The 27,899-nt window shown below is 38.1% G+C and overlaps 1 protein-coding gene across 2 annotated transcripts in view; it reads left to right on the forward strand.

Moving 5' to 3' along the window:
• Positions 1-27,899, forward strand: part of CHM (CHM Rab escort protein) — a 172,132-nt gene that overhangs the window by 117,298 nt on the left and 26,935 nt on the right. For both annotated transcript variants that reach the window (XM_041000005.1, XM_041000006.1), the window contains exons 9-12: positions 1,767-1,844; positions 11,471-11,575; positions 11,969-12,032; positions 17,750-17,846. In XM_041000005.1, the coding sequence (XP_040855939.1) occupies positions 1,767-1,844; positions 11,471-11,575; positions 11,969-12,032; positions 17,750-17,846 (344 nt within the window). The remainder of the gene's footprint in view (positions 1-1,766; positions 1,845-11,470; positions 11,576-11,968; positions 12,033-17,749; positions 17,847-27,899) is intronic.

A 27,899-nucleotide genomic window follows, 5' to 3' on the forward strand; every position in this document is an offset into this window, starting at 1 on the left:
CCTGACGCATAATGTATTATTCCAAGCCATTTTTTTTCAGTGATCCCTTCCTCGTTGGTTTTTAATGCCACTTTTGTCATAGTCACTTCTGTGCATACATCGGACTTTCTGTTAGTTTCTTAGATTTAGTAGCTGAAAACAACCCAAACTTATTGTCTTAGATTCCTGGAGGTTAGAAGTTTAAAATGGGTTGGCAAGACTGTTCTCTCTCTGAGCTCTAGTAGGGAATCCACCCCTTGCTTGTTACAGCTTCTCTAGGCCACGTATGTGTTCTTTGTCATGTGTCTTCCTCCTAGGAATGAAATCACTCCAACCTCTGCTTTTCTTTTTCATTTTCTTCTCTTTCTTGCCTGTCTTTTATGAACCTTGGACTTAACATTGCACCTACCAGATAATCTTTCCATATCAAGATCTAACATATAATTACATCTATAAAGTCCTTCTTGCCCTGTAGTATAACATACATTGAAATTATATCCTGCCAGAAAGTTTTAGCAAGTGCCATCTACCAAGTCTCCCTGGCTATTGCTGGCTTTGCAATACTTTTTAGTGTATTTTATTAACTATTTTTTGGATCATGTTGAAAAAAATTCCTAGTTTGTTTCTAATCTGTATGAAGGTACTATTAGTTATGAATAGAGGTGTAGTGTAATCTTTCACCTAAGGCTTAGTATACACACCCCTCCCCCGCCACCCGATTTGGGTGTTTTCTCCCCTTGGTAAATAGATTTTATTTCCAGGTCATGGGTTAACTGAGGTATAACCCTTGTGAAATTGTTATGAGAGAGCTGTCTTCTACACGAGTTAGGACCTACTTATTAACACCCAAACATTTAAGTGCTTGAAATGGGTAAGTTTATTGGAACTTCTGTTATATTAAATTATGTGCTTATTTTAGTTTTTAATTCTAAATTTTGGATCCCAGAGATTTTCTACTTTTATTTTAAGTGAAATCAATTCCTGGGTGTGCCACCTCTAGCAGCTGCCTGCTAATGGCCTGAGAAAGTTGCAGAAGAAGACTTAGGCCCCTGTACCCATGTATGACAACTGGATGGCAATTTAGGCTCCTGGCTTTGGCCTCAACCAGTCCCAGTCATCGCAGCCAATTGTGGCATGAACCATCATTGGAAGGTCTTGATTGGTCTTCTCTCTCTCTCTCTCTCCCCGTCTCTCCCTCCCTCCTTTCCTTCCCCCGCTCCTTTCCATCCCTCTTTGCCTGTCTCCACCTCAACTTTCTCCCTCTGCCTTTCAAATAAAATGTATCTTTAAAAATAACACAAAATATCTAGAGGTCTTCCAATGCTCTCTCTACTTGGTTCTTTCTTAATATTTTGTTGTATTGATTTCTTTGGGAGGTGTCATGTAGCACATCATGCGGCTGTTTGTGTTCTGTGTACCTTAAATAGGCATGATCTGATTTAGGAGAGAGATCTCACTTTTGCTTGCTAATAGCTTCGGGCTTGGTCAAAATTCTAGGCATCAATATTATAGTTAGATAGCTCTTGTTCTTCCTTAAAATATTACTAATATTATCTCTCAGAAATTCTTCGGTCCAGCCCATCCTATGGGAACATTAAAAGAGTAAGTCATTGAATGGGAGGCAGTGTATGTCTCTCCATTATCACTACTCCTTTACCTCAAAGATAAATAAAAATATTTAAAATTATAAATCATCGGCTATCTTTTCTATAACACAAAAAATTGGTAGATGTTCTCTTATTTTTCAACCTGTTGATCTAATCCTCATTCTCTTATTCTCTTCCTAGGATGTGTGCTGTATTTGGTGGAATCTATTGTCTTCGTCATCCAGTGCAGTGCCTTGTAGTGGACAAAGAATCCAGAGAGTAAGGATGATATAAGTAACCTTCCTGTATTTATACTCCAAACACAGGTGAAAAATGCTAAAGTCTATTTAAAAAAAAATGATTCTTCAAAGATCCTCCTTGGTATTAATAACATATCAACCTTGATTAAAAGTAATTTGTGTTTAGGTCCTCCAGAACAAGGAAAGTGAGTTCAGAATATAGAAACTAAATTAATTTCCCTGCTATATGACTATAGCTCCTGATCACCCAAGCTTGGAAGACAAATCATTTCAGCTGCCGGGGGTGGGTGATGAGTGATGTTAGTTTTCCTTGTGGCCTTACCTCCTCTAATTGATTTTCATCGGATGACAACAAAGCCCTCTGTTATTGCATTTTTAAAAATGGAACTCACCTAAAGACTCATCAGATTAATCTCTGCTGATAATGCATGTCATTCTAAGAGAAAAGACTTTAATGAGTTTTCAGGTAGATTGTTGTCATAAACTATGCTGTCCTGTTGTGTGAGGATAAATTTTTACAACAGCATCAGACCTAAAGGCTGGTTTAGTATTAGAACAAGAATATACCTATTTTTGAGAAAGCCGACTACCACCTATAATTTTTAAAATATATTTTAATTATATTCTTCTGGAATTGTTAGCTGCTAAGATCTGTGTTGGTCTGAATTATGTTAAATGAAATATTTTTCTATACTGGATTTTAAATTGACACTGCAGTGGGAAAATGGGTCAGTTTTTAGGATCTATATACATTTTGTGGTTTTCTCATAGTCTAATTTGCAGGAAGTATTAACTTCTCACAGGCTAGTTATGGTGTCATAATTACTGTTTTCAGGTACTGGAGAAAAAGCTCTGGGAATACATGGTATTTAGAATTCTGTAGTGTAAGATAAAGTGGGCACACAATTGAAAAGGTTCGTGGAGCACCTCCAGCATTTTAACAGAAAGGTACTACATAAATGAAATGCAATCATCTACAGTGAAACATTTATCCCTAAAGTCCCAGGATATTCATCTGTTGTTTATGAGGATCTCTCTCAGAGTTCCTGAAGGAATCATCTTTATGACTAGTAGAGATGTTTTTTTCCATATGCTTTCCCTTTTAAGGAAGAGTATGCTCCCATGATGGAAAGCCAGATAATGAAGTCCTTGTTTCGTGTTTATTTGCTTATTATTCATTCACCCCCACAGTGACATGAAGAATTTTGCATGGCTTATGTTTTGGCTATGCGAGGACAGTAATAGCATTTGTTGCTCTGAAAGCTGTGCACTATGCTTAGCTTCTTTTGACTTAGTTTATGTGATGTGCCCCGAACAGAGGAATTCTTCTTTATAATTTGCAGCAAATTGAAGCCACAACAGATAGCTTAGGTCTAGAAATGCCTGAAGATCTAAAAAGAACTCTAAATAGATTATTTCCAAACATAATGCGCCTAAGATTTGGCAAGTCAGCTCCAAAAGCTGTAGATTTCTGTGCCTGATAGCTAGAGTGAAACTGAGTAATAATGCTTCCATTGAAGCCAGGGAATTTGGGGGGGGGGGGTTGTGTGTAAGATCTATTTATTTAAAAAACAGAATGATACAGAAAAAACTAGGTAGGAGAAAGAGATCTTGCATGTGCTGGTTCAATTCCTACATGACCTCAATGCCAAGGCTAGGCCAGGCTAGAACCAGGAGCCTATAATTTCATCTGTGTCTCCCTTGTAGGTGGCATGGTGTAAGTATCTGGGCCATTCTCTAGTACCTTTTATGATGTGTTAGCAGGGAGATGGAAGCAAAGAAGCCAGAGTTTGGACCTGTACCCTGGTATGGGATGTCAGTATTGCTGGTACCAGGTTAACTCAATGTGCTACAGTGCCGACCCCAAGAAAATGTACAGTTCAAGAAATGCGGGGTCTCCCCCACAGATTCCTCTAGTAACCCTGTTGCCGGAGGAGATGAGCCTACTGACCACCACCCAGCCTCCCAGAAAGCCGTTTTGACTGGATATACTTTATTAAAATTATTTTTTTTTGCTTTTAATAAAGTATATCCAGTCAAAACGGCTTTCTGAATCAATATCTAAAGCTAGCACTGAGTGAAATTGGTTCAGATTAATGTGCATTTTTCAAAAGCTGCTTTGTTTTTGAAAATGAAGTAAGAAATACTAGTGATGGTTGAAATTTCATCAGTATAGGGCCCGGCCGTATAGCCTAGAGGCTAAAGTCCTCGCCTTGAACGCGCTGGGATCCCATAAGGGTGCTGGTTCTAATCCCGGCAGCTCCACTTTCCATCCAGCTCCCTGCTTGTGGCCTGGGAAGGCAGTCGAGGATGGCCCAGCTTTGGGACCCTGCACCCGTGTGGGTCGTCACAGCACCGGCCATTGCGCTCACTTGGGTGGAAGATCTTCCTCTCTGTCTCTCTTCCTCTCTGTATATCTGACTTTCCAATAAATAAATCTTTAAAAAAAAAAAAAAGAAAGAAAGAAATTTTGGGGGGAAAATTTGATCCTGTAATTGGGCATACCCTAACATATTTCTGCTTGTGGAGACTGTTTATTCTAATTATCCTTAAAATACCTTTACATTTTTACTTTTGCTGTTTTTGTCCTATTTTTTAAAGAACACTTGGCATCCTTTTTCCTCTTTAGAACAGTTAGGACTGCTCAGGGTTCAGCTAGGAGTTCTAACTCTATTTCTTGATGTGACAGTGTACATCAAGACAGTCGTCAGGCTTCCTTGTTTGATGTGATTGCGTGGAAAATTCTCTCTAATAAAAGACAGTGTTTAAGACAATTTCCTAGCACCAATAATTTTGACTTGAATGAATGAATGATGATTAAAGACTGATTACAACCTTTCTTCATGTTTCTTTTCACCTTCCATTTAGGAAAATGATTAGAGCTTAAATGCATTTTATGTGGTGATTGCATATCAAAGTACTATAGGAACTTCGAGAAAAGAACCAGGACTTTGAGCAGGCATGTGATATCGTGGTATATGCAATATGTAGCGAAATGTGTACCTATTTTCAGCTAGATAATGTTCTTCTTTAATTCTCTATTCCTGAGATCCACATTGCATATTCTCCTTTCACTGTTGCTCTGTTTGCCTAATTCAAATGGATGCAGATATGTATATCTGTTTGTTTTTTTTTCGGTACCTTCTCACTAAATTCTAATACTGCACTGCTGTTAACTGTGGAAACACTGCATGCTCTTTTCTTAGCAGCTATGCTGACCCAGTAAAACTCCTGTTAAATTAGATTTCGTCTTAGTATTTTTAGTAATGTGGTGTTTGACCTTAAGGTTGGGTAGGGATAATCTCAGGCCAGATATCTCTGTATACAATAGTATTAATGTAGTTACTTTGGCTACTGTTCCATGTGTACTTCAGCTGTCCCACTTAATAGATTTTCGTGCTATGACTGTTGTCTTGGAGCTTAGTATTTTCTTGTGTCAGGAGACCAGGTGTAGAGTAGCTGACTCTTCATATATTTGCCATTGCTGATCTTCTGCTTTTCCTATGTACCATTTGCTAAATAGCAGTGATTATATTCTGGATATTTAGCCAATGCCAATTCTGATACGTAATCTGGGTAAAGATTTATAAAATATGGACCATGCTCTTATGTGCAATGAGAGTACGTTAGAACATGCAAGCCGCTAAGGCCAATGGACTCGGTTTGGATCCTGTCTTTACTGCTTACTAGCTGTGTTAATTTGAGCCTATAGTTTTTCTTTGTGCCCCAGTTTTGTTATGTAGAAAGTACGGTAATTAACATCACCTACTTCATAATGTTATTTGGAGTATTAACTAAATATTTAAAGAAATAAAATCATTTGTTGCACACAGCATGAGTTCAACACAAGAGTTAGCTAGTTGCAATCATTAAAGCATTTAGAAAACTTCAATCTCCAGTAGACAGAGACCTATTCTGAAGACCCTTATTAATGAATTTGGTCTGCCATCAGTGGTAGTTTTAAACAAGATTAGAATTGTTACTTTTCAATTAGTAATTCTGGCAGTGATTTGAAAGAATCATTATGAGGCTAAGAAATTCTTTACTTCAAATCAGATATTCTGTGTCTTTTTCAGTCCCTTATGTCGTCCACTTTATCATCCACCCATCCATTAACCCAGTGATGCAACAAGTATAGTTTTTTTCTTCTTCTTTTTTAAAGATTTATTTTTCATTTTCTTTATTGGAAAGGCAGATATACAGAGAGGAGAGACAGAGAGGAAGATCTTCCGTCCGATGATTCAGTCCCCAAGTGAGCGCAACGGCCAATGCTATGCTGGTCCAAAGCCAGGAGCTTCTTCCAGGTCTCCCACACGGGTGCAGGGTCCCAAAGCTTTGGGCTGTCCTCGACTGCTTTCCCAGGCCACAAGCAGGGAGCTGGATGGGAAGCGGGGCTGCTGGGATTAGAACCGGTGCCCATATGGGATCCCGGGCATGCAAGGCGAGGACCTTTAACCACTTGCGCCACTGCGCTGGGTCCCAAATATAGTTTTTTTCTGTGTGAGTCCCTGAAGATACAGCAAGAGAACAAGACTTGTTCTCATGGAGCTTATATATACAACATTTCAGAACAAATAGGATAATTCTATAATGAGCTGTTCAAAATGCAGATCCCTTTTCTCTCCATCCTGTCTTACTATGTAACAGGCCACAGTGGCTTTATATCACTGTAGAGCAAAGCCTTACAACGCTTGTACACAACATGTGAGGCTCTGCAGTTGGACCTCTTCTTACTTTTCAACATCTTCCCCCATTTTATCATTAGATAATATTGAACTGTTCTTGGACATCTGTACATGCTCCTCTCTTATTTGCCTTTGTCTCCCTGAAAATGCTGTTTTTTCTGCAACAGATGTTCTTGCTTGTTTAGGGTATTTGATCCTCATTTAAAAATTGCTATTTAAAAGACTTAATTAATACATAATAGTCGAACATTTCCATAGGCTACAATATAATATTTCATCTCATACTCATAGCATATACTGATGTAGCCAGGCAACTTGTGTTTCATTTCCTTATGCTTTATTTATTTTTGAATCTTTTTGCTCCTTTGTTTAGCATGTATACATTATTGTGAACTATAGGTAGTATACTTTAGAACATGTTACTTCTCTCTAGCTTTGTTTTATACCCTTCATCCAGCCTCTCCAATGTCTCAACCTTTGGTAATCACTATTCTGAGTGCAGATTGACAGTATTGTTTTAAGCCTTCCTCATATAAGTCTATGCAGTATTTGTCCTTGGATCATTTAGAAGCAGTGAGTGTGTCACTTCCTCCGCAGAGCTGTACCTGATACTCCAGTTCTCCACTCTAACCTACTAGGTGCCTCTGCTTCCTACTGTGTAATACCCTCCCCTTGCCTCTTATCATTAGATTTCAAATTTCACATTCTTTTACACCTGCCTGTATCGGATTCTTCAAAATACCAGTAGTTCTTTTAGGGCAATACATTTTATCTTGACCATTAGAGCAGTGCTTGACAAGTGGTTGTTGTTCCATAGTGAACTGTTGACTTGCTAGCAGGCTATATTGTCTTATTACATATGATAAGTGTTGAGGGCAGTTTCTGTGGAGATGGGGAAAAGAGACTGATTCCGAGAAATACTTTAAAAGCAGAATCAATGCATGATAGTGGATTAGCCATGAAAAGACAAATTTCAGGCATGGATGCTGTAACTCCTGGTTATGCCATCATCAGAAATAGAAATTCCAGGGAGGGAAGCAAATGAAGAATTATATAGGCAAATATGTGTTAATGCATGGGAGTTTTTGAAAGGGCTTTGTTAATAATCATGAAATAATCACTTGAAATTTAGTAAGAGTAGATGACAAGTGCCCCAACATATATACAAATAAATGTAATTATGGGTGGTGATGAATGTGTTAATTTGACTGATAATCATTAAAGAGAATAATTACATAGTATGTACCTATAGCATGTTGTACTTCATATATATATGCATATATATATTTTTTTCTTTGATACTAGATATTTTGTAAAAGAAGTATTGGAATCTGTGGAGAAATGTAAAGATTAATCACAAAGCTTATGGAAAAATCAAGATTCTTTTGGTGCAACAACTTTTTTAGTTCTTGTCATAGTGTTTGTCATAATTTTCCTTTTTCCAGCCTTTTTGCATGTAATAGTTAAGAGTGTAGATTAGACCCTGCCAGAGGTCAGAGTAGAAAAACAGATTTGGAGTTACCTACCTATTAATGGTGTTTGAAATTATTGAATAGAGTTTAACACAAGAAAAAAGCAGAGGTGGCATTTTAGTTAGTGTGTTTGTGAAAGCATGGAAAGGCAAAATGAATAGGGAGAATTTTGTTTCCTTTGGTCATTGATAATCTTCTAATTTCTTATTTTTTTCTGTTTTAATTGTGAACATGTGGCTTCTGCTTTTTTAACCCAGACAGTTAGTATTTTAACTGTATTTTAGGGGTTAGACAGCTGTTTTTTTTTTTTTTTTCTCTTCTAGACCAGATTCCAGATACTGACTTTTATTTTGCTAAGTGTTCTGTTCTTTGTTGTCATTTTTCTGTTTATGCCCTCATGTCATTGAACCAAGAACTGAATAACTATTGCGATTCGTTGATTTAGAAAGCTTAGTTCTCGCAATGTTCTGTCTGGCTTCAGTGATTCTTATGATCAGCTTGATCATTTCGTCCCTGTACACAGGAACGCCTATCATGTTCTTCTTCATTTCAGTATTTATGAGGCTCAGCAAGGCCCTCAGCTAAATCCTCAATACAGTTAATCTTTAATGGCTTCCTAAGGTTTATATGGGGAAGGGCAGGACGATGTTTTAATATCTGTGGCCGCACTGTTTCATTTTGCTGTTTTCCATTACTTGAATGTCATCTAATATTTATATTAATCTTTATAGTATAAAGACCAAATTTGGTCTCAAATCAATATTCCTTTCTTTATTGTTCTCCCAATTAGACTGAGTATATAACAGTAAGTCAAGTATATGAGGGGTAAAACGAATCTTACCACGTGCTTAAGCATGTCTTAGCTGGACCAGCTTTGCTTAGGTCTAGAGACTTGGCACTTCAGAGCACTAAGTGCAAGTGAGGCTATCATGTGAGTCATGTTGTTGCCATCTACCCGACTGACACTGGGCATATGAGACCATCATGCCCTTTTCTGCAGAAATAATGTATTCTCTGTACCAGTAGCCTTTACCTTATACTACCAAGTGAAAACAGAGGCTTCAACGGTAATATGCTTGGTCGTTTCCTGGGAATTGGGAGCTTATCAGAATCTCCAGGGGTACTTATAATTTGAAAAAGTCCCCCAGGTGTGATTCTGATTTGCTTCCTTTTCCTCCTCCTCCTCATTTGAGAATCACTGTTTCATCAAGCTGTAGCGTAAATAGAAATACTTGCTGGTAACTTGTCCTTGCATAGTTGAGCTCCTTAATTGCCAAAGCTCTATGCTTTAACAAAACAAAAAGACAACTTTTGACACTTGCTTGAGAGAAACTATGTGAACATGCAGATTACTGTCCTCTATGTTGTTCTTAGAGTGGCTAGAGCTGAGCCTGGTTGAAACTGGAAATGCAAGGCAAGACTCACACATGGTTGAGATAAACCCAATTTACTTTAGCCTTTATCTATTTCCCCCAGAGCTGCCTTAGTTGGGAATCAGGAGGTAGAGCTGGGCAAGTAGCCCAGGCACTGTGATAGAGGATAGGGAGTTTTAACTGGACTTTAATTGATCCCTAGGACTTCTTTCTAATACCAGAACTTCTGAAACCAAGACCTATCTGACACCAAATTTGTAGTTATCACTAAAACATCCCTATTAGTGTTTGAAATCCTGCACAGCAAGGAGATCTCCACACCTTGAGGGTAAGAATTAAATATGTGATGTATTTAAATTGGAAGTCTTTAAAGAAACATTCAGAGCAAGATCTACACTATATACCATAAATTTTGTTCTAATATTTATGATGAAAATGTTTACATTTACAAAGTTTAAACACAACCCTCCATCAAGATATGGAACTTTTTTTAATGCCCACATTATTCCATCTTGTCTTTGTGTAGTTGTAGAATTACAAGTCAGAACAAGGCTTGTCAGTACTTACAGGAAAAATAGGAGTCAATATTGAGTGTCAGAGCAACAGTTTTCTTAATTGCTCTGTACTATATTGTGCTTTAAATTGTACATGAATGTTTATAAACAAGAGACTGGAGGAATAGCTTATCTTTTTCAATTTTAAGTCATTTTAGAAAACAAGGATATAAATATTATTTTAGAATTCCAGAAAGGAAGAGCTCTAGATGTGATGAATTATAAGAAAACATGGATAGAAACAGAAATGAAAGAAGTTGCAGATGAGAAAAATCATGTAAAATTTAAAATGTTAACCATATATTAAAATATGGCTAGTTTTTAAAAATACATATTGTGTTCATAGATCATTGCTAGACATCATGGTCTATCCTGACAGCAATAATATACCATTTGTTAAAAAACACCAGCATATATTATAATCTACCTTTAAAAAAACAGCGATTTCTTCTCTGTTGCTTATTACTCATTTTTCATACTCTTATACCTGGTAAATCTCATGTATTTGGCTTATTTTTAGAACCATTGAACATATTTTAATTTAGACCAATATATTTTTAAAATAATGTGAATTCCAAATTACTTGTTTTATGAGAAGCAAGTGTATTTCTACTAAAGTAACTGGTCCCAAAAGGAGAAGCAGTGACAAAAGGAAATCGATATTTCCATAATAAAAAGCTGTGGCAAACACAGTCATTTGCATATAGTCCTGAAATATTGCATACTGTCTTTGTCGGTGCTAGTAAGTCCATTTCAAGGATGTCGCCCTTAGTCCATTAGTTTGGATAATGAGCCCTATAAAGTACATTTATAACTTGTGGCATTGCAAGGAGATGGATTCTAATTTTCATCCTTTTATCTAGACACATTGAAAGAAGGTCAATGGAGGGTTCTATATGATTCATTGTCCCAACACATATCAGATGACAGAGACCTGATAATGTCCGTTCATAAGTGTTTTCCTTATTTGGAAACAGCACTTGAAAGAAATATTTCTAAGATCATCCTTTGAAGTAAAGTGGAAACAGATATTAAAAGAAGCTCTATCTTTTTTTTTTTTTTCTGTTTGAAACATTATCAAGCGTGTGACCAGATAGCTATTCTTGAACAAAAGAGAAAGCAACGCTTAACAGAAAAATAAAAACCCTTTAGTGGCTTTTCCAGGCTGTGAATGATATAACAAGATACTTAATCAACTTTTCTCTCTCTTTTTTCTGCACTGCTAAAGGAAAAAGAAAGTGAGCACATGCGAACTTTTTTGCTTAAACAAAAGAAAAGCTTCCAAACATTAAGAAAACTCATAGTTATTCTGTAATACTTGTTTAAACTTTACTCTTAATTAATGAATTCAAAGTAAGTTTTTGTTGTTTCACATGCATTTCATAGCTTTTAATAATAAATGGATATTTTGTAATTCAGTGCCAGTTTGATATCAGAAAATTTAGAATTATATTACAACTTTAAAATTTTGTCTTTACATTCCAAATGGTTAACTGATTGTGTTTATATTCTAAGTTATTTATTGAGGTGGATGTTTTTGCTATGCTTGTCTTCTTTGTAGATGTAAAGCAGTCATTGATCAATTTGGTCAGAGAATAAACTGTAAGCATTTCCTGGTGGAAGACAGTTACCTTTCTGAGAGCATTTGCTCACGTGTACAATACAGGTAAGATGCCCCTCCATTTACTAGCCAAAGGATGGTAGAACTAAGGAAAATTTCACTGTGGCAGTTTTTGTATGTTTCTGTTCTTTGAATATCATGCAAATATATGCCAAAGCAGATATTTTCATTATCTTACCACTGTTTGCTTACAGGGCCGGGGTTTCTGGGGAGCCTAGTATAATTTCAGCTTCCCTGCTTCAGCTGGGGTTTGTCTCTGGGTAATGCATCCTTCTTTCATGAGCCAAAAAAAGATTAAAGCAAGATTTGACTTGGGTTGGGGAGGTGACACTTTTATCCTCATTTAAATCTTGGACACGTGCCTTCTGGTGGTTTTATAACTATAAGTGAAACTTATCCATGAGTCTGAATCATTGCTTTACTATTTGTGCATTACAGGCAGATCTCCCGGGCAGTCCTGATTACAGATAGATCTGTACTAAAAACAGATTCAGATCAACAGGTAAATTCAGTCCTTTTTTCTTAAAATAGAAGGTTTTGTATATTAAGGTAGACAAAATGTTTTGATAGTGCTGTCACAATAATAATATGATTACTGTAGTCAAGAAGATGATATCCATCTCTTCAAATATTTTTTTTTTCTGAGAACACTTAACCCTTTAAGTCTGAAGTTTTCCATGAATATAGAAACAACATGGTATTTATTGCAGTTAAATGTTTTTATTGCTCAATTTTTAATAGGTATTATGCATAGGACAATGGGACATAATGGGCTAAGATCTACTCTGTTAATCACTTTTAATCATATGTTATGGTATTAACTATAATCCTCTTTTTATACATTAGATCTCTGAATTTAAAGTTTGTATATTTGAAAATCTCCCATTTCATCCAAGCTCCAGTCCCTGACAACTACCATTTTCTGTGATCTGCTTTAGTGGACTTGACTTTTCTGATTCTACATATGAGTTTATGTGGTAGTTTTCTGTGTCTGTCTGGTTCCTGGGTTTATCTGTGTTGTCATAAATGAAGAGATTTTTTTATATTTTAAAACTGATTATTCCACATGAACATTTTTGAGACATTGATGTACATGCACACATGCACACAAATAATTTTCTTTACATACTCATCTATTAGTGAGCACTCACCTTGTTTCCAAATCTTGTCTACAGTTAGTATTTTATTAAATGAACAAGGAAATGTATGTGTCTGTTTTGAGATACTGATTTCATTTTCTTTGGGTGTATACCCAAAAGCAGAATTTCTGGAGCAAATGGCAGTTCTCCTTTTGCCTTTTTTGGTAGAAATTCTATACTGTTTTCTATAATTGCTATACCAGTTTTCTAGTCCACCAACAGTGTACAAGGATTTCTTTTATGCCACAGACTCATTACCACTTGCTATCTGTTACCTATTTTGTGCGATAAACATCCAAAAAGTGTAAGATAATATCTGATCGAGTCCTGTGCTTTTTTTGTAATATTGTTAATCTACTCTTCATGTTGATGTCTGTATATCAATATTGAATGATAGAACTTGTTAAGCCATAAGAGTAATACTTTCTGTTGCATTTTTAAAAAAATTCTTAATTGCAATAATGAAAATGCTTTCATATCTTAAGGAGTTCCATCCAGTAGGACAATAACATCTCACAACAAATTTATTCTAAAAAAATTAAACTTATTCCTAGTTTTTCAAAGCTATTGAAGGAAGAAAAAGATAGTCCCCACAGAATACCTTTGAAATCTTGGAGAAAAAAGCCACCATAAGTAGCCATTCCGACAGTAATCCTGCAAAGCCTATTCTTAGGCCTGGCTGGAATGAATTTCAAAGTATGTTTTCATACTGATATTTGCTCACCAATATTTTTTATTTTAGTGTCATATTTCTCCTTCTTATCCCCAATTCCAGAAAATTGTCTTCATGTCTCTATTTTCCTTAGTCTGACCACCTAAAGTCTAGGAATATACATACCCCTTTTTTATTTTTACCATATTTTATAAAGTCAACTTACTAAATAGATGTGACTGTCCAGATCTATATGCTAGTAAAAATATTCTCTTCAACTGTGTATTTTGGTAGCTTTCTATTGAATAAATAAAACATTTGTGGGAATAAAATCAATTGAAGACTTAATATTCTTTTTGGTAATAAACACTATATACCAAAAGAAAAAAAAAAACCTCAGATATTTGTTATATGTATAAGAACCAATACAGGTTATCCTTGACATGGTGGAGTAATATCTCAGGAAAGCCACTGTAGGTTGAAAAATCATGAATAAAATTTCATTATTTACTACACCTGACCTACAAAACAACTCTGTAGCAACACATGATTTTCTTAGGGCTTTGGACGTTTCACCCTGTGGTTATAGGACTAATTAATTGAAGGCTGTGTTTTTTTGCCACCAACTTGCTTTGCAAGATAGTGTTATACTGCATATCATTATCCTGGGGAAAGATCAAAACTAAAAATGAAATTCTGTGGATATGTCTTCTTTTACACCATTATTAAGTTGAAAAATATTGAGATAGCAACTATTTTCTTTCCTTTAATCATTCACCACAGAATGGATTTTATCTGCCAGACAGTGAAGGTGCTGGGTTCTGAAGAATTGGTGTTGAACCATAATGACATCTCTGCCCACAAGTAACTTGCAATCTGAAAGATATGGATAGAGACACTTTAACAAGAACTGTACTGAAATATGATAATTGTTTGCATTGTGCAGTATAGTAGCTGTCCTATTGCTTATTGTATTATACCATATCTACTGGTTAATATTTCTGTACCTCCCAGTAAGCCATGAGCATTGTGAAGTGGGTCAGAGTGAAAAATCTAAGTTGTGAAGAATATGAAAATGGAATGGTCCCCTAAGAGACATGTATAAATTAAGAGGGTTTTTCTGCACTTTATAAAATTAGTATATAATTCAGCTGTTGGGATGATGGATGGACCAAGGTGCAAGCAAAGTCCCAGGAGGATGAGATTCAGAGAACAGGCAAAAGCCTTGCCCTTGGTTAGAATGTGAGACATTTGAAACCAGAGAGCATTTGCAGATTTTCCAGACCCAGTTTCATAGATTTCCTTTTATTTTTTAAATTACAAGTCGGAGATCACCTGCTGAGAATAGAGGTGTACAAATGAGAACAACTCAAAGTTCAATGAAATTTATAAATTAATTACTAAATGGTTGGAAAGTTATCTATCTTACGATCATATTGCTGGGCAAGGTTAACGGTCCAGCTTAGTGTGAAGGTCATTGTACTACAGTAGCCATGATCTCCGTCCTAACTCTTTCACTCTATTATCCCCACTTACAATTACTTTCCCTCCTTTTCTTTTCAGTTTATCATTTCCCTTTTGTGCTCTTTCTTTTTCTTACATAGACCTCATGCATGATACTGCAAATTGCCTTTCCGCCAGTCCCTCTATTCCCATAAAACCAAGTCCTTACACCCACAGAGGCAACCCAGTCACCTTGATCAGACCATAGTCTGCATCTATGTCAATGATGGCTGCAAGGGAAAACCACCACACTACCAGAGAATTGCTTGCTATAAAGTCCTGGGTACAACCTCATTTGACTCCTCATCACTTAGCACCTATCAGCTCTTCTGCTATCTCATTCAGCTTTCTCTTTTTGCTCAGTACCTAGTCCAAGTCTTCACTGTTTTACCCACTCTTCTCATTCCTGGCCCCTCTCCCCATCCATTTTTTCCTGAAAAAAATGTAGGACCAGCCACCACGCACAGTGAGCCCTAACTTCCTGCTTTGCCACCAACAATTTATGTTCACCAGCCCAAGGAAAATTGAGGGGGCTCTCTCCACTTTGTCTAAAGCCAGCCCCTCTCATAAGTATGTTTGGCAGACACACTCTTTATTACCTACTTGCTTTCCTGATCATTAGCATCTTACAGGATCTCAAATGTCCCTGTAACTTTATATATGCAATCTAGCATTATATGCAAAAACACAAATTAAACTAAAAAATTCTCCTGGATTCTGTTTCCATCCCCAGCTAAGCATCTAATTTCTTCTGTCCTTTTATTAATGTTACGAAGATAGTATCTATACTTAATGCCTCCAACTCCTTCCCTGTCATTCATTTCTAAACCACACCAACCCTACTGCTACCTTCACATTCATACAATTGCTCGCGTTAACCTCATTAATAACAAATTGACTGTAGTCATGCCCAAAGGCAATTTAAAATAATATTAATTATTATTATTGTGTTCCTGTCACCAGAGCTTCGTGGTACATTTGACAATGACTTTATTTCCTTTCTTTTGAAACTGTACTTTTTTGGCTTCCATGACTCTATGCTTTCCTGATGCCCCTCATGATTCTGCTTGCTTTTTCTTTGCTTGTTTTGTGCGCTCTTCTTCCTAGTGTTTGATTTTGTGTGTTAGAAGTCCCCAGGTTTCTCACTTGAGCTCACAGTATGTCTTATTCTGTATACATTTACCTAATGTTTTCTTGTACTTTTACCTTTTGCATAAATCTTTTTGACATAAATCTCCTACACGTGTCTGGGTCACCTGTCAAACTTGCTGTTGATCGTGTATCAAATTGAACTCTTCCTTCACAAAACATCTCTTTACTCAGCATTCCCTACCTCCATGACCAGGGGCTGATCGCCTTTTAACAACTTCTTTATCCCTCTGTGACTTCTCATGAGTCTTCAGTTCCTGAAAGTTGCTTCATTCTGCTTTTTCTCTTAGTCCTTATCCTTGCTATTCCATCTATGGGACTCATCCTTTCTGCCTTATAAGTGGTTGCCTTGCCCCCCTACCAAATTAACCTATTCACCCAGCCATCAGACTGATTCTTTTTTGTACATCCAACCTGCCTTTGTTTCTTATGAGATTTATTTTTATTTATTCTCTCTTATCCTTACTCTCTCAAGTTTTAAAGCATTGATAGAATGATGAGACCTAGAGAATCAAAGAATAAGTGAAAGTCCAGATAAAGGTAATAGAATTGGTACTAGAGGTTTCAGGCAATTTTTTAAATGAATTTTATAATCTCAGTGAGGTCTCGGACGGTTACCTTCTTAGATTTCAGATGAGTCAGGAAATCTTATAGGAGGTTACTGATTGTGTCTTGTTAAAAATTGATAGCTATAGAAAAATGTTCTAAATATTGGTATAAAATTATGGTCATCTATTCAGTCCTAATTATTTAATCATTCTAAAACATTCAGTGTTTTGGTAGTATCATTCTTTTTAATGTTAAGCTGCAACATTTTCTCCCATGAACAGTGGTAAAGAGGGTTCAGAGAAAGGTGAAGCTTTTGAGACCTTTTGAGGCCCAACATGGCACATATAGGTAGGGTGGTAGTGATTATAAAATAGTTTATTTTTATAGCTAGCTGTAGGCTTTTCCTCTGTGGGTTATCAGTGTAACATTCCCAAAACCTAGGCATAAGCAAAAGTATAACGGGACCTTTCTGTTTTAGCAAGTATTTTGTATATGAGAGAATATAATTTCTTCATGATGAAGAATAGATTGAGGATTGGTACTAGACATTTAAACTATAGCAATTATTAATCTGAAGGTCATTTAAAACATTTTAAATATAAAGCCATATAGTTTGTTTTTTGTGATTAGGTTAGAAGATTGTACTCAGTTAACAGGATTTAGTAATAATTTTACATTTGATTATGATTTTCAGAATTCATTATCATTAATGGAGTACTTATTAATTTGAAACCATTTGTTTAGGAATGCTTTAGTTTATTTTACTTGTTTCAGTAACTGGGATTAGTACCATCATTAATATTTAGGGCTCTATAAATACTGTTTTTAGCCATTAAGAATTATCACATTGATATAATCTTATTGGATTTCATACAACAGTGTCCATATATTTCAGAGCTAACATCATGATTGCATCGTTTGAAATATTAAGTGAAAGATGCATCGTTTGAAATATTAAGTCAATGATTTAATAAATGTTAAAATATTTGAAATATTTATAACTGAACATAGTCTATAGTGGAAGATTGGATATCAAGATACATGTGTGTTACATGTTTCAAGTTTCCTTTCAAAATTAAATCCTTAAACGACAAAGTTTTTTTTTTTTTTTCACACATCAAAGGATGTTTGAAAAAATTTGCTCCTCTTGGAAGTTAGCACTCTAGTGATAGAAGAATGACAATGAAATCTAACAGCTATGTCTGATATTCTGTTTCTGCTTTTTAGATTTCCATTTTGACAGTACCAGCAGAGGAACCAGGAACTTCTGCTGTTCGGGTCATTGAGTTATGTTCTTCAACGATGACATGCATGAAAGGCACCTGTAAGCAGAGTAGATTCTGGTTATTTATCTTCTGTGTCTATTTAGAGAGTCAAAGGGACAGCTGTTCCATTTTTCAAGGTTGGATTTGCAGAGATTTTCCAATACAGACTTTTACAGTAATTCCTGCATTGTATGGTCATATAGTAAGTCATTCCATACCTTCCCTTGGCTTCAAACATTTCTGTGGCTCTTATCTTTGCAGACACAGTGTTTTACTTCTCTAGTGAAAGAATGTCTATTGCTTTCCAGATCTTATAATTTTTCTTAAGCTTGTTTGAAACTTACTTTCACAATGTTAATTTCTGTACATCAAAGTTTTCTTGCTTTTTACCTTAGTCTATTTAGGCTGCACTAACAAAATACCTTTTATTATGTAATTTCTAAACTATAATAATTTCTCACATTTCTGGAAGTTGGGAAATCCAGGAACATGACACCAGGAGATTCAGCAGCTGAAATAGAGCCCCTCATAGAGTATACTTCCTCTATGTCCTCACGAGACAGGAAAGGGCAAGCGCCTTCAGTCTGGCCTCTTTTATAAAGTCAGCATTTTTATGAACGAATCCTCCCAAAGGCTGCAAGTTCTAATGCTGTTATACAGGGGATTCAATTTCAGCGTATGAGTTGTGAGGGACACAGATTCAGACCCAGGTAATTACCTTTGACTTCTAAATGCTGTTACTGAACTTTTATTTCCCATGTATAGGTTCCTGATTTATTTATTTAGTTTGTGAGACGAGAGTTTAAGACTACTTTGTCCATTCTCTTGCAGTTATCTGTCTGTAGTATCACTGTAGTCATGCCTTCTACAATATATTTCTTTTTTTTTAAATAATAATTGTTTTTACTTTGTCAATCTTTACATAGTTAATTTGGGCAAAAAGGGCCAAGGGCTACAGGAAAGTGGGTAAGACTATTATTTCCATATTGTTTCCTTCATATATCTGAGGTAGAGGGGGATATTGAGGGAGAAACCCCACCCGGTTTCCCACCCACCCCAAGTCCCGCATGTGGGGCATGCTCCGAGATGCTCATTGAAGTGGTTTCAATAGGTCACCAGTTTTGAAATTGCTGCCAATCTTGCCTCTCCAAACACGATGAGGTTGTTGAAAAATCCGTTAATTGACATTGTCCATCATAGCGTCTCTATTTGCCCAGTATTTTGTTGCCAACCTATAGCTGAGGTGCTTAACTTGTTCCATCTTCTGTCCCTTCGTGGTTTGGCTTCTGAGTCTGGCATTTCAATTGGGGAGATCACCAAAGAAACTTCGTCTGAGGTGTTCCCAGGCCAGATACTTGTATGCACCAGCAAGCACAGGGCCCAGCACAGTCCATCACCCGGTCAGCTGGTAGTTGCAATTGCTGGGTTGGTTCTGTTTTCAGCCCCGCCTTCTACTGGAACCAATGGGTGTTGCAGTCCAGCCTGGTTCTGCACAGCACATACTCGGTATTCACCTAAACCAGTGGGAGCTGCATCCTGATGAGAGCGACCCACAATAACCCCTACCAGGCCAACCCCCTACCCTGGTTTGCCAATATGTGTGGCAGACCAGTCCAATCTGTCCCACATCCCCCCTGGCTCTCGTACATGGCAAATGGCATTGAAGCTTGGATCCATCTAACCAGCTCAACAGTCAAGCCTTCACGGCGTGGTTGAATGTCTCTCTGTCTAGCTACCCCAGCCCCTGTCCTGGTTCTCGTGCCCTCCCGTGGGAGTGGTAACCCAAGAGGGGGGAACCACTATTTCCCTCCCAGGTCTCTCACTCCCGGATTGTGCACTTTCCAGGTGGTTCTGCAGTTTAACTTGACAGGATTAGCCCCCAGTGCCAGTTTCTGCCAGCTGATGCTACGGCTATGCCCAAACAGCCCTCTTCCATTCTAATTGTAGGTTGCACCCATAGGAACAATCCACCCATCCTAGCTTTTCCCTGATCTTGTCCACATGAGGCACACAGGTGTTGTAGCCCTGCTTAGTCTGGTCTGCCCCCATCCCAGTTCATGCTCTCCAGTGGGAGTAGCTGTCCAGCAGGGGAACCACCCCTTATTCCCCCGCTGGCTCTGTCCCCTCCCTTCCTGTTTCTCACGTGTTTTGGATGGGCACTGCCGTCACATCCGGCACAGTCAACCTCATCCTGGCATTCTGTAGCGTGGACTGGTTTTTATCGCAACCAAACCTGGCCCGACCCTTACTCTGTTCTGGTGCTCGGATTTGCCAGTGATGACGTTAACTGATTAGCCTGGTCTGCCCCCAATCCATGCCTAATGTATGCCAGTGGGAAAGTTCTTGTGGCCTGCTCTGGGCTGTTTCCATTCATGCTTCTTGTGCTTACCCGTGGGGTGTGTGTCCTGCGAGAGGAGTTGCCCAGGCTCCTCCATCAGAACCTCTCCCAGTGCCGGATTTTGTGCATGCCAGTGGGTCCATGAGCCAGCCCTAGCCCAGTTCCTGACTAGCTTTCGACCCAAGGTGGTTCTTGTTGTTGGATATTTCAGCCCAGCCATGGCTCGTCCAGTCAATTCCCACATACGGCTCACATGGTTCAGTAGGGGTTGCGACCTAGCCTAGTCCGTCCCACATCTATCCTGGTCCTCCAGGAGCACCAGACAGTGCTGGGGTCTGGTCCAGCCTGGTACGTCCAGTCCCGGTCCACACTTGTGCCAAGGGGGATTTCACTGTTACCTGATCAGAACGCAGCCCCCATTCCAGCCCATGTGCTCCTTGGTGGTAGCCTTAATCCAGTTAGTGTGTCTACTGGACAAGACCTGTGCCAAAGCTTTAGCATGCACTGGTATTTGGTGGTCAGCATTGCTAAGTGGTAACACATTCTTTAAAGGAAGAGTAACTGTCATTGGGAAACTTTAGGATGTATTCACCTCGCAGAAACACATCGGGTTCAACGTGGAGCCACATAAGCAGCAATTCAAACCACCAAAATCCCAGAGCTCCCCTGCCGGGCGGCCAGCAAACAAAGCCTGACACCAAATGGCGCCCTGACTGCCCAAGCCCGGTTCACCATGTGCCCATGATGGCGGGCGTATGGGATCCGGGCATGTATAGGTTCCTGATTTATTTATTTAGTTTGTGAGACGAGAGTTTAAGACTACTTTGTCCATTCTCTTGCAGTTATCTGTCTGTAGTATCACTGTAGTCATGCCTTCTACAATATATTCCTTTTTAAAGAAAAATTATTTTTATTGGAAAGTCAGATAAACGGGAAGAGAGACAGAGAAGGAGATCCTTTTTCATTTTTGACACAGTTTCATAGGCTCTGGGATTTCCCCAACCCCTCCTCAACCCCTCCTCCCATATTGAACTCCTCCATATTGTTACAGTAGTACAATTCATAACCAATCATGATTCCTTCATTGCGGGCATGGGCCATGTAGAGAGTCCAGCATCTTATTGTCTAGAAAAATTCAACAGTATCATTGGGAGACCATCCCTGGTCTGAAAGTAGAGCTGGCAAAATATCATCACCTCCAATGAAAAGCCACTATACAACTCCAACAACAATTAACAACATAATGAAGTTAATTGACATGGTATTGTATGACCAGTATGTTAGAAAATCAGAGAGGATTCAGTGATGCACTTTCCAAGTAGCCACAATGGCCTGAGCTGCGCCAGTCCAAAGCCAGGGGCCTGGAGCTTTGCCCGAGTCTCCCACATTGGGTGCAGGATCCCAAAGGATTGGGCCATCCTTGGATGGTTTCCCAGCCTGCAAACAAGGAGCTGGATGGGAGGTGCAGCCACCAGATTTAGAACTGGCACCTATATGGGATCCCAGTGCATGCAAGGCAAGGACTTTAGTTGCTAGACTAACACGCCAGGCCCTACAATATATTTCTAAAAAATCTGTCAGAAAGCAGGAATCCAAAAGTACATATTATACATTGCTGAAATCTGTACCTAAACTTTGTACTGTAAGTAACTACAAAGCAGAAACTGAGATGTCTGATTTGAAATACTCACAATCTTATTGCTTATCAAATGGAATCATGATTTATAATTGAGTACAATATACAGTTGAAGGCGTTTTGTGGTATACAACTTGACCTTAAGGGATGCCCATTGTAGTTGTGCAAGTAAAACAAGAATAAAGAACTTTTGAACCCATGAAACCCCCAGTTCACTGAGAAAAACAATAAAATAAATTAATAAACAAAAAGCACAGCACAATAAAGCAAGGTAATATAAATTAAGTGCATTCTAATACATGAATAATTTCATGTTTTTAAAAGAATAATATTTTCTGTGAAATTTTTAATGCATTTATGAAAGTGACACCCACTGGCATGCATGAGAGCCAGAATGGAGAGCGGACTGCACTGGGCTAGGCTGCAGCATCCATTGGTGAGTTGGGACTGGGGTCAGGCCAGGCTAGGCCTGGCTACAGCATTTGCTGGCAAGTGCCAAGACTGGGAGCTGGCCATGCCAGGTTGAATTGAAGCACCTGCTACATGCACAAGATCCAGGGATGTCAGTGGACCTGATAAGGAGAGCTTTAAGGACTCCTCTGCTAAGCTATGGCTTCCACAGATGAGTGTGAAAGCCAGAGCTGAACAAAGCTGTAACACCTATTGGCACTCATGAAAGCCAGAATGGGTGTGGGATGGACTGGCTGGGCTTTAACACCCACCAGTGAGAGCCAAAATGGGTGTGTGCTAGTCAGGTTAGGCCACGGTACCCTCTGGTAATTGCTGGGACTAGGTGCAGGCCCTGTCAGACTGGGCCAAAGCACGTAACCTCACACATGAGACTGGGGGATGGGAGCAGGCCTGGTAGGGAAACTTAGAAAAATCCTGTGCTAGGCCACGGCTCATGGTAATGAGCACAAGAGCTGGGGCTGTATTTGCATACATAGGGGCATCTATGGAAATTGATTGCGAAGAATTTATGCCATAAGAGTAGCAGCAGAGACCATTTCTGAATAGTTGTAATACAGATAGCTTTTAGGCTTTTTTGTTTATTAACTTTGAATGTCTACTTTTTCTGTAATTTATGCCTGAAGGATTAAGGATCATATTAAAGACCAATATTATGGTGTGATAATTTGACATACTGTCACAGATGTCTTACTGTTTTGATTAGTTGAACTCAGTTTTAAATGTTTATTTTGAAATTCTTACATTTTTCTCATTTTTCTTCCTCATTTGCTTATTTTAATTTTAGTTTTGATATCTTTTTATTTAGTTGACAAGGGTGAATGCCCATGAGGACCATTGATTAGGATGGAGAGGATTGAGGCATAGGGTAAGGAAGGTAGGACGGATGTTTTCAGTTTTCATTTTGTACTGTTTTCTTCTGTAGCTGGAGTGGGGGAGTCAGGGAAAAGGAGGAGACCACTCTGAGCTTCAAAACTACATCAGTGCCAGAGGATCTGATGTGGGGAAGCCCTCCTTCATTCCTATTAAACTGCCCTGCCTTGTTAAGTACTTCCTAAAATTTCCAAATTGTCCTGCAAGTACTGTTTCAAAGTAAGCTACCCATTTCTCATGCCATTCCTTTCTTATAATCAGGATATTTTTCTTGCTTCCTTCCTTCTTCCTTTCCTTCATTCATTCATGTGTGTGTATATATATCCAAGTTTCTTCAAGTCAGCCAATTTAGAGAAGTCTTCTTACCAGTTACAAGTGCAGAGCATACCTTGTATGTTCTGTTGTTGTGTATCATAAAGTGATAGTGTGGCATTCACATTTTCTTTTATTAGCAATACTTTTATAATCTTTTATACTTTATAATATAATTTTAAAATATAAGCAATTTCTTTTATTGTATATATAATATATATATATATATATAGTGTGTGTGTATGTATACATCGCCTGGATGATTGACATTACTTGATTTCTAATATATTCTTAGATGAAAACATATATTTGGCAGCTATGTCTTAGTTTCAGTGACTTTCTTCTTTTGACATTTATTTGAAAGGCAATGTTACACAGAGAGAGGAATACACAGACGTAGAGAATGTCTCTCCAATGCTGCTCTCTGAAAGGCCACAATGACCAGGGCTAGACCAGGCCAGAGCCAGGAACCAGGACCTTCTTCCAAGTCTGCCAAGTGGAGGCAGGGATTCAAGGACTGGAGCCATCTGCTACTTTCCCAGGAGCATTAGCAGGGAGCTGGATTGCAGGCAGACCTGCCGGGCTGTACTGGTGCCAATTTGAGACGCTAGCGTCTTGCAGGCTGTGCCTCTCTGCAGGCCCCTTGTGACTTTCTTACATCAGTTATGTTTATTCATCAGTTACATTTATAGAATCACTGCAGATACATTTATAGAATCACTGCAGAATGGATCAAAGAACTTCTCTCACATGGTGAAATTTGAGAGTGCTATATTCTTTTTTTTATATATAAAATTTTATTTTGACATTCTTTACATAGTTAATTAGGGTACGAAGGTTCAAGGGCTACAGGAAAGTGGATAAGACTAGTATGTTTTCCATATTGTTACCTTCATGTTTAAAGGGGGGTATTAAGGGAGAAGGCCCACCCATTTTCCCACCCTCCCCAGGTCCCAGATGTAGGGCATGCTCTGAGGTTCTTGCTCAAGTGGTTTTGATATTGCAACAGTTATGAATTGCTGTCAATCTTGCCACTCCAAGCACTATGAGGTCTTTGAAAAATCCACTGATTGACATAGTCCATCATAGCTGAGATGGTTGGTTGACCTGTTCTGTCTTCTCTCTTTTCTTCGTCAGGGTTCTGAGTCCAGCATTTAGATTGGGAAGATCTCTAAAGAAACTTCTTGTATGTGCTAACAAGTACAGGGCCTGGCACCGTCCATCGCTCCAATCAGCTGGTGGTTGCAATTGCTGGGTTGGTTCTGTTTTCACTCCCGACTTCCACTGGAACCAATGGGTGTTGCAGTCCAGCCTGGTTCTGCCCAGCACATATTTGGCCCTCACATAAACCAGTGGGAGCTGTAGCCTAGTTGGAGCGACCCACAATAACCCCCACCAGGCCCACCCCTTACCCTGGTTTGCCAATAAGTGTGGCAGTAATCCAGTCTGTCCCACACCCCATCCCACCCCAGCCGCTATCTTAGTTTTATGTCCTCCTGTGGAAGTGGTAACCCAAGAGGGATGAAGAGAGTGCTATATTCTGTGGCAGAGCAGTGGAGGAAGAACATCTCTGCATTGTTCAGACATAGGTGATTGTGTCTTGGAGATGAAGTCTCCCTTGTCATCTGTGTTAAAACAGACTGTGATAAGACAAACAAATCTGTGCACCGTGCGTATCAGTCACCCAAGTGACGGGAATTTTAGGTCCTTACTTAAGCCTGTTCTAAAGAAGACTGAGCCAGAGAGATGAGCAGATTCCTTGCTCAAGGCCTTAATGATATTTCTCTTTTGAAATATTGTAGCATTGATACTTGTCATGGAAGATTACCTAGAGCCCGGCAATGGACTAGCCACTTCCCAATAATTATTTGATTCAGTTCATGATGTCACCTTATGAAGTAGGCATTGTTATTATATTTATATTATAGATTATATTTATTTTTATATTATAGATTAGGTAAGGAAGGCTTGGGAAGTTGGATTTCATTGCTAAGATCACATAACTTTTGTAAATGACAGAGCATCAATTTAAACAGTTTCTTCTGATTTAGGATTGATTATGTACTGATGTGGAAAGGAAATTTAAAAAGAATAATGATGCTTCCTTTGTATACTTTTTCTGACTGTAAATCGTAGACATTGTGCATCCTCAGAACCATATGCTTTTTTCTATAAGACAGTAAGGAAAACACATCCTTACATTCTGGGGAAGAATCACTGAACAAATGTTTATTGAGTTCCTACCATATGCTGTCTATAGCGATATAAGTGAATGAAGGCTAGGATTCAGTGTTTATAAGGCACTTAATGCAGTACCTGGCAGATAACATTCACAGAAATGATAATTATGGGGGCCCGGCACGATAGCCTAGTGCCTAAATTCCTCGCCTTGCGTATGCAAGGATCCCATATGGGTACTGGTTGTAATCCCGACAGCCCCTCTTCCCATCCAGCTCCCTACTTGTGACCTGGGAAAGTAGTCAAGGATCGCCCAAAGTCTTGGGTTCTTGTACCCACATGGGAGACCTAGATGTAGCTCCAGGCTCCTCACTTGGGATCAGCTAGGATCCAACCGTTGTGGCCGCATGGGGAGTAAATCACCAGACAGAAGATCTTCTTTGTCTCTCCTCTTTGTATATCTGACTTTCCAATAAAAACAAATAAATCTTTTAAAGAAAAGATAATTACTACTAATGGTATTAATCATAATTATGCATCACTAATACATTTGGAATAATATACAATGTTGTTTTTAATATTATTATGTTTTGTCTCCGCTTTATGCCTGTGTACATATTGTTCCTTGGCCTTGAGCAGCCTTGCCAACTAGCCTTGCCTCTTTACCCTTCACATCCCAGTTGAAATACTACAACCATTCTCAAGCCTTTCCCTGACGTATTTGTATAGTCAGATTTTTGCTCCTTTGATTAGGTAGAACAACGGTACTTTCCTCTAGGTTATTTATTCCATTTTAATACTATTAATAGCTAACAGGTATTGGGAGACCGAAGCATGGAAAAGGTAAATAATTTCCATAATGTCAGAAAATTACTGTAAGGTAGAAACCCAGTTTGAACACAGGCAACCTGAATCTACAGCCTCCACTTTAACCACCATGTTATGCTGCTTCTCAGAGAGAAAGCACAGCTTTACATTTCTTGTCCAATATGAGAAACAGTACTATTGCTTACCTTTTCTATCCCAAAAATTTCAGGAAGTGCATTTTGCTTAACTGGTAAATGAAACAACTGCAAGCAAAATCTTGTTTCTTTTTATTTTTTTTTTTCAGATTTTTTTGTTGACATGCAATCATATTTTTATGGGATATAAGTTATATTTTCATGCATGTTTACTAAAGTTTTTTTTCCCCAGTGGGCTCTTTTTTGTGTGTATCTGATCCATCAGTTTCTAGCCTGAATTTGTGCAGAGTTTAATGATATTGATAGAGTGGGAAGAATATTGACAGGATTCTGAAGAATTAGCTCTGATTGGTTATTTGACTTTGGACAAGTTTCTTAATTTCTCAACTCGATTTTTTTTCATTAGAAATTTCTAATGCTCATTAGAATATAGTCTCAATGATGTTGAAAGATTCCATGCAAATCACATCCCAGATTTTGCATGTATTGGAAAAGCCACTCCTGCATACATTTAATAATGTCTGTTATGATATTAAGTACAATGGCTACTAAATCCTTTCCTCAGAAATTCTTTCTCCTAAATCCCTCTCCAGTTTCAGCTTTCTCATATTTATTTCTTGATAAAAATATCTCCCTGATCCCTGGTTTAATCAGTTTCTTAAAACTGGTGGTATAAGCATAAGGACTGATTTTGGTTCTTTGGTCTCCATAGTAAGGCTTATACCAGGAAGATAGAATGAAAATTATAAATTTAAATTTATTATTTATACTTTGCTTTGTTCCAGAGTAAAAGCTTCATGATTATTTTTAAATGTTTTATGCATTCTTCCTTTAATGACATGCATTATTTTAGAAGTCCTGTTTAATAGTTACATTACAGTTAATGTTTGACCTAATATATGACAGAATTTAGGAAACATAACTGCAATAGAAAGTGACATTTTTATCATTAACTTGCTTTCATTAATTAAAGTTTGGCTCTCCCCTCCCCCTTCCTGTTCTTATGCTTTGGGCCTTTTCACAGACATTCAGAAGCAATTTGTAATTTTGACATTAAAGGTCTTTAATGGTGTGGTTTCCTGCTGCTGCCCTAATTGAATGCCATTGATGTCACAACTAGTTGCAAGTTGTTCTGTTCTTGGTCTGTCTTCTGAAAACAATGGTCTGATATTATCACAGAAGGCTCTAAACCACCCTTTTCTTCTGTCATTTTTTCCTATTTCAAGTCATAAAAAAGGAAAATATGCCATGTATTTATTTTATATTACCCAAACCTGTTTTCATTTTTGAAGCTCCCTGATTATAGGCAAATTACTTAGTTCAGAATGTTACATAATCATTCTCT

Source organism: Ochotona curzoniae, unplaced genomic scaffold (assembly GCF_017591425.1).
Source record: "Ochotona curzoniae isolate NIBS_2020 unplaced genomic scaffold, NIBS_Ocur_1.0 scaffold_1852, whole genome shotgun sequence".
In the NCBI taxonomy this organism is placed as follows: Eukaryota; Metazoa; Chordata; class Mammalia; order Lagomorpha; family Ochotonidae; genus Ochotona; species Ochotona curzoniae.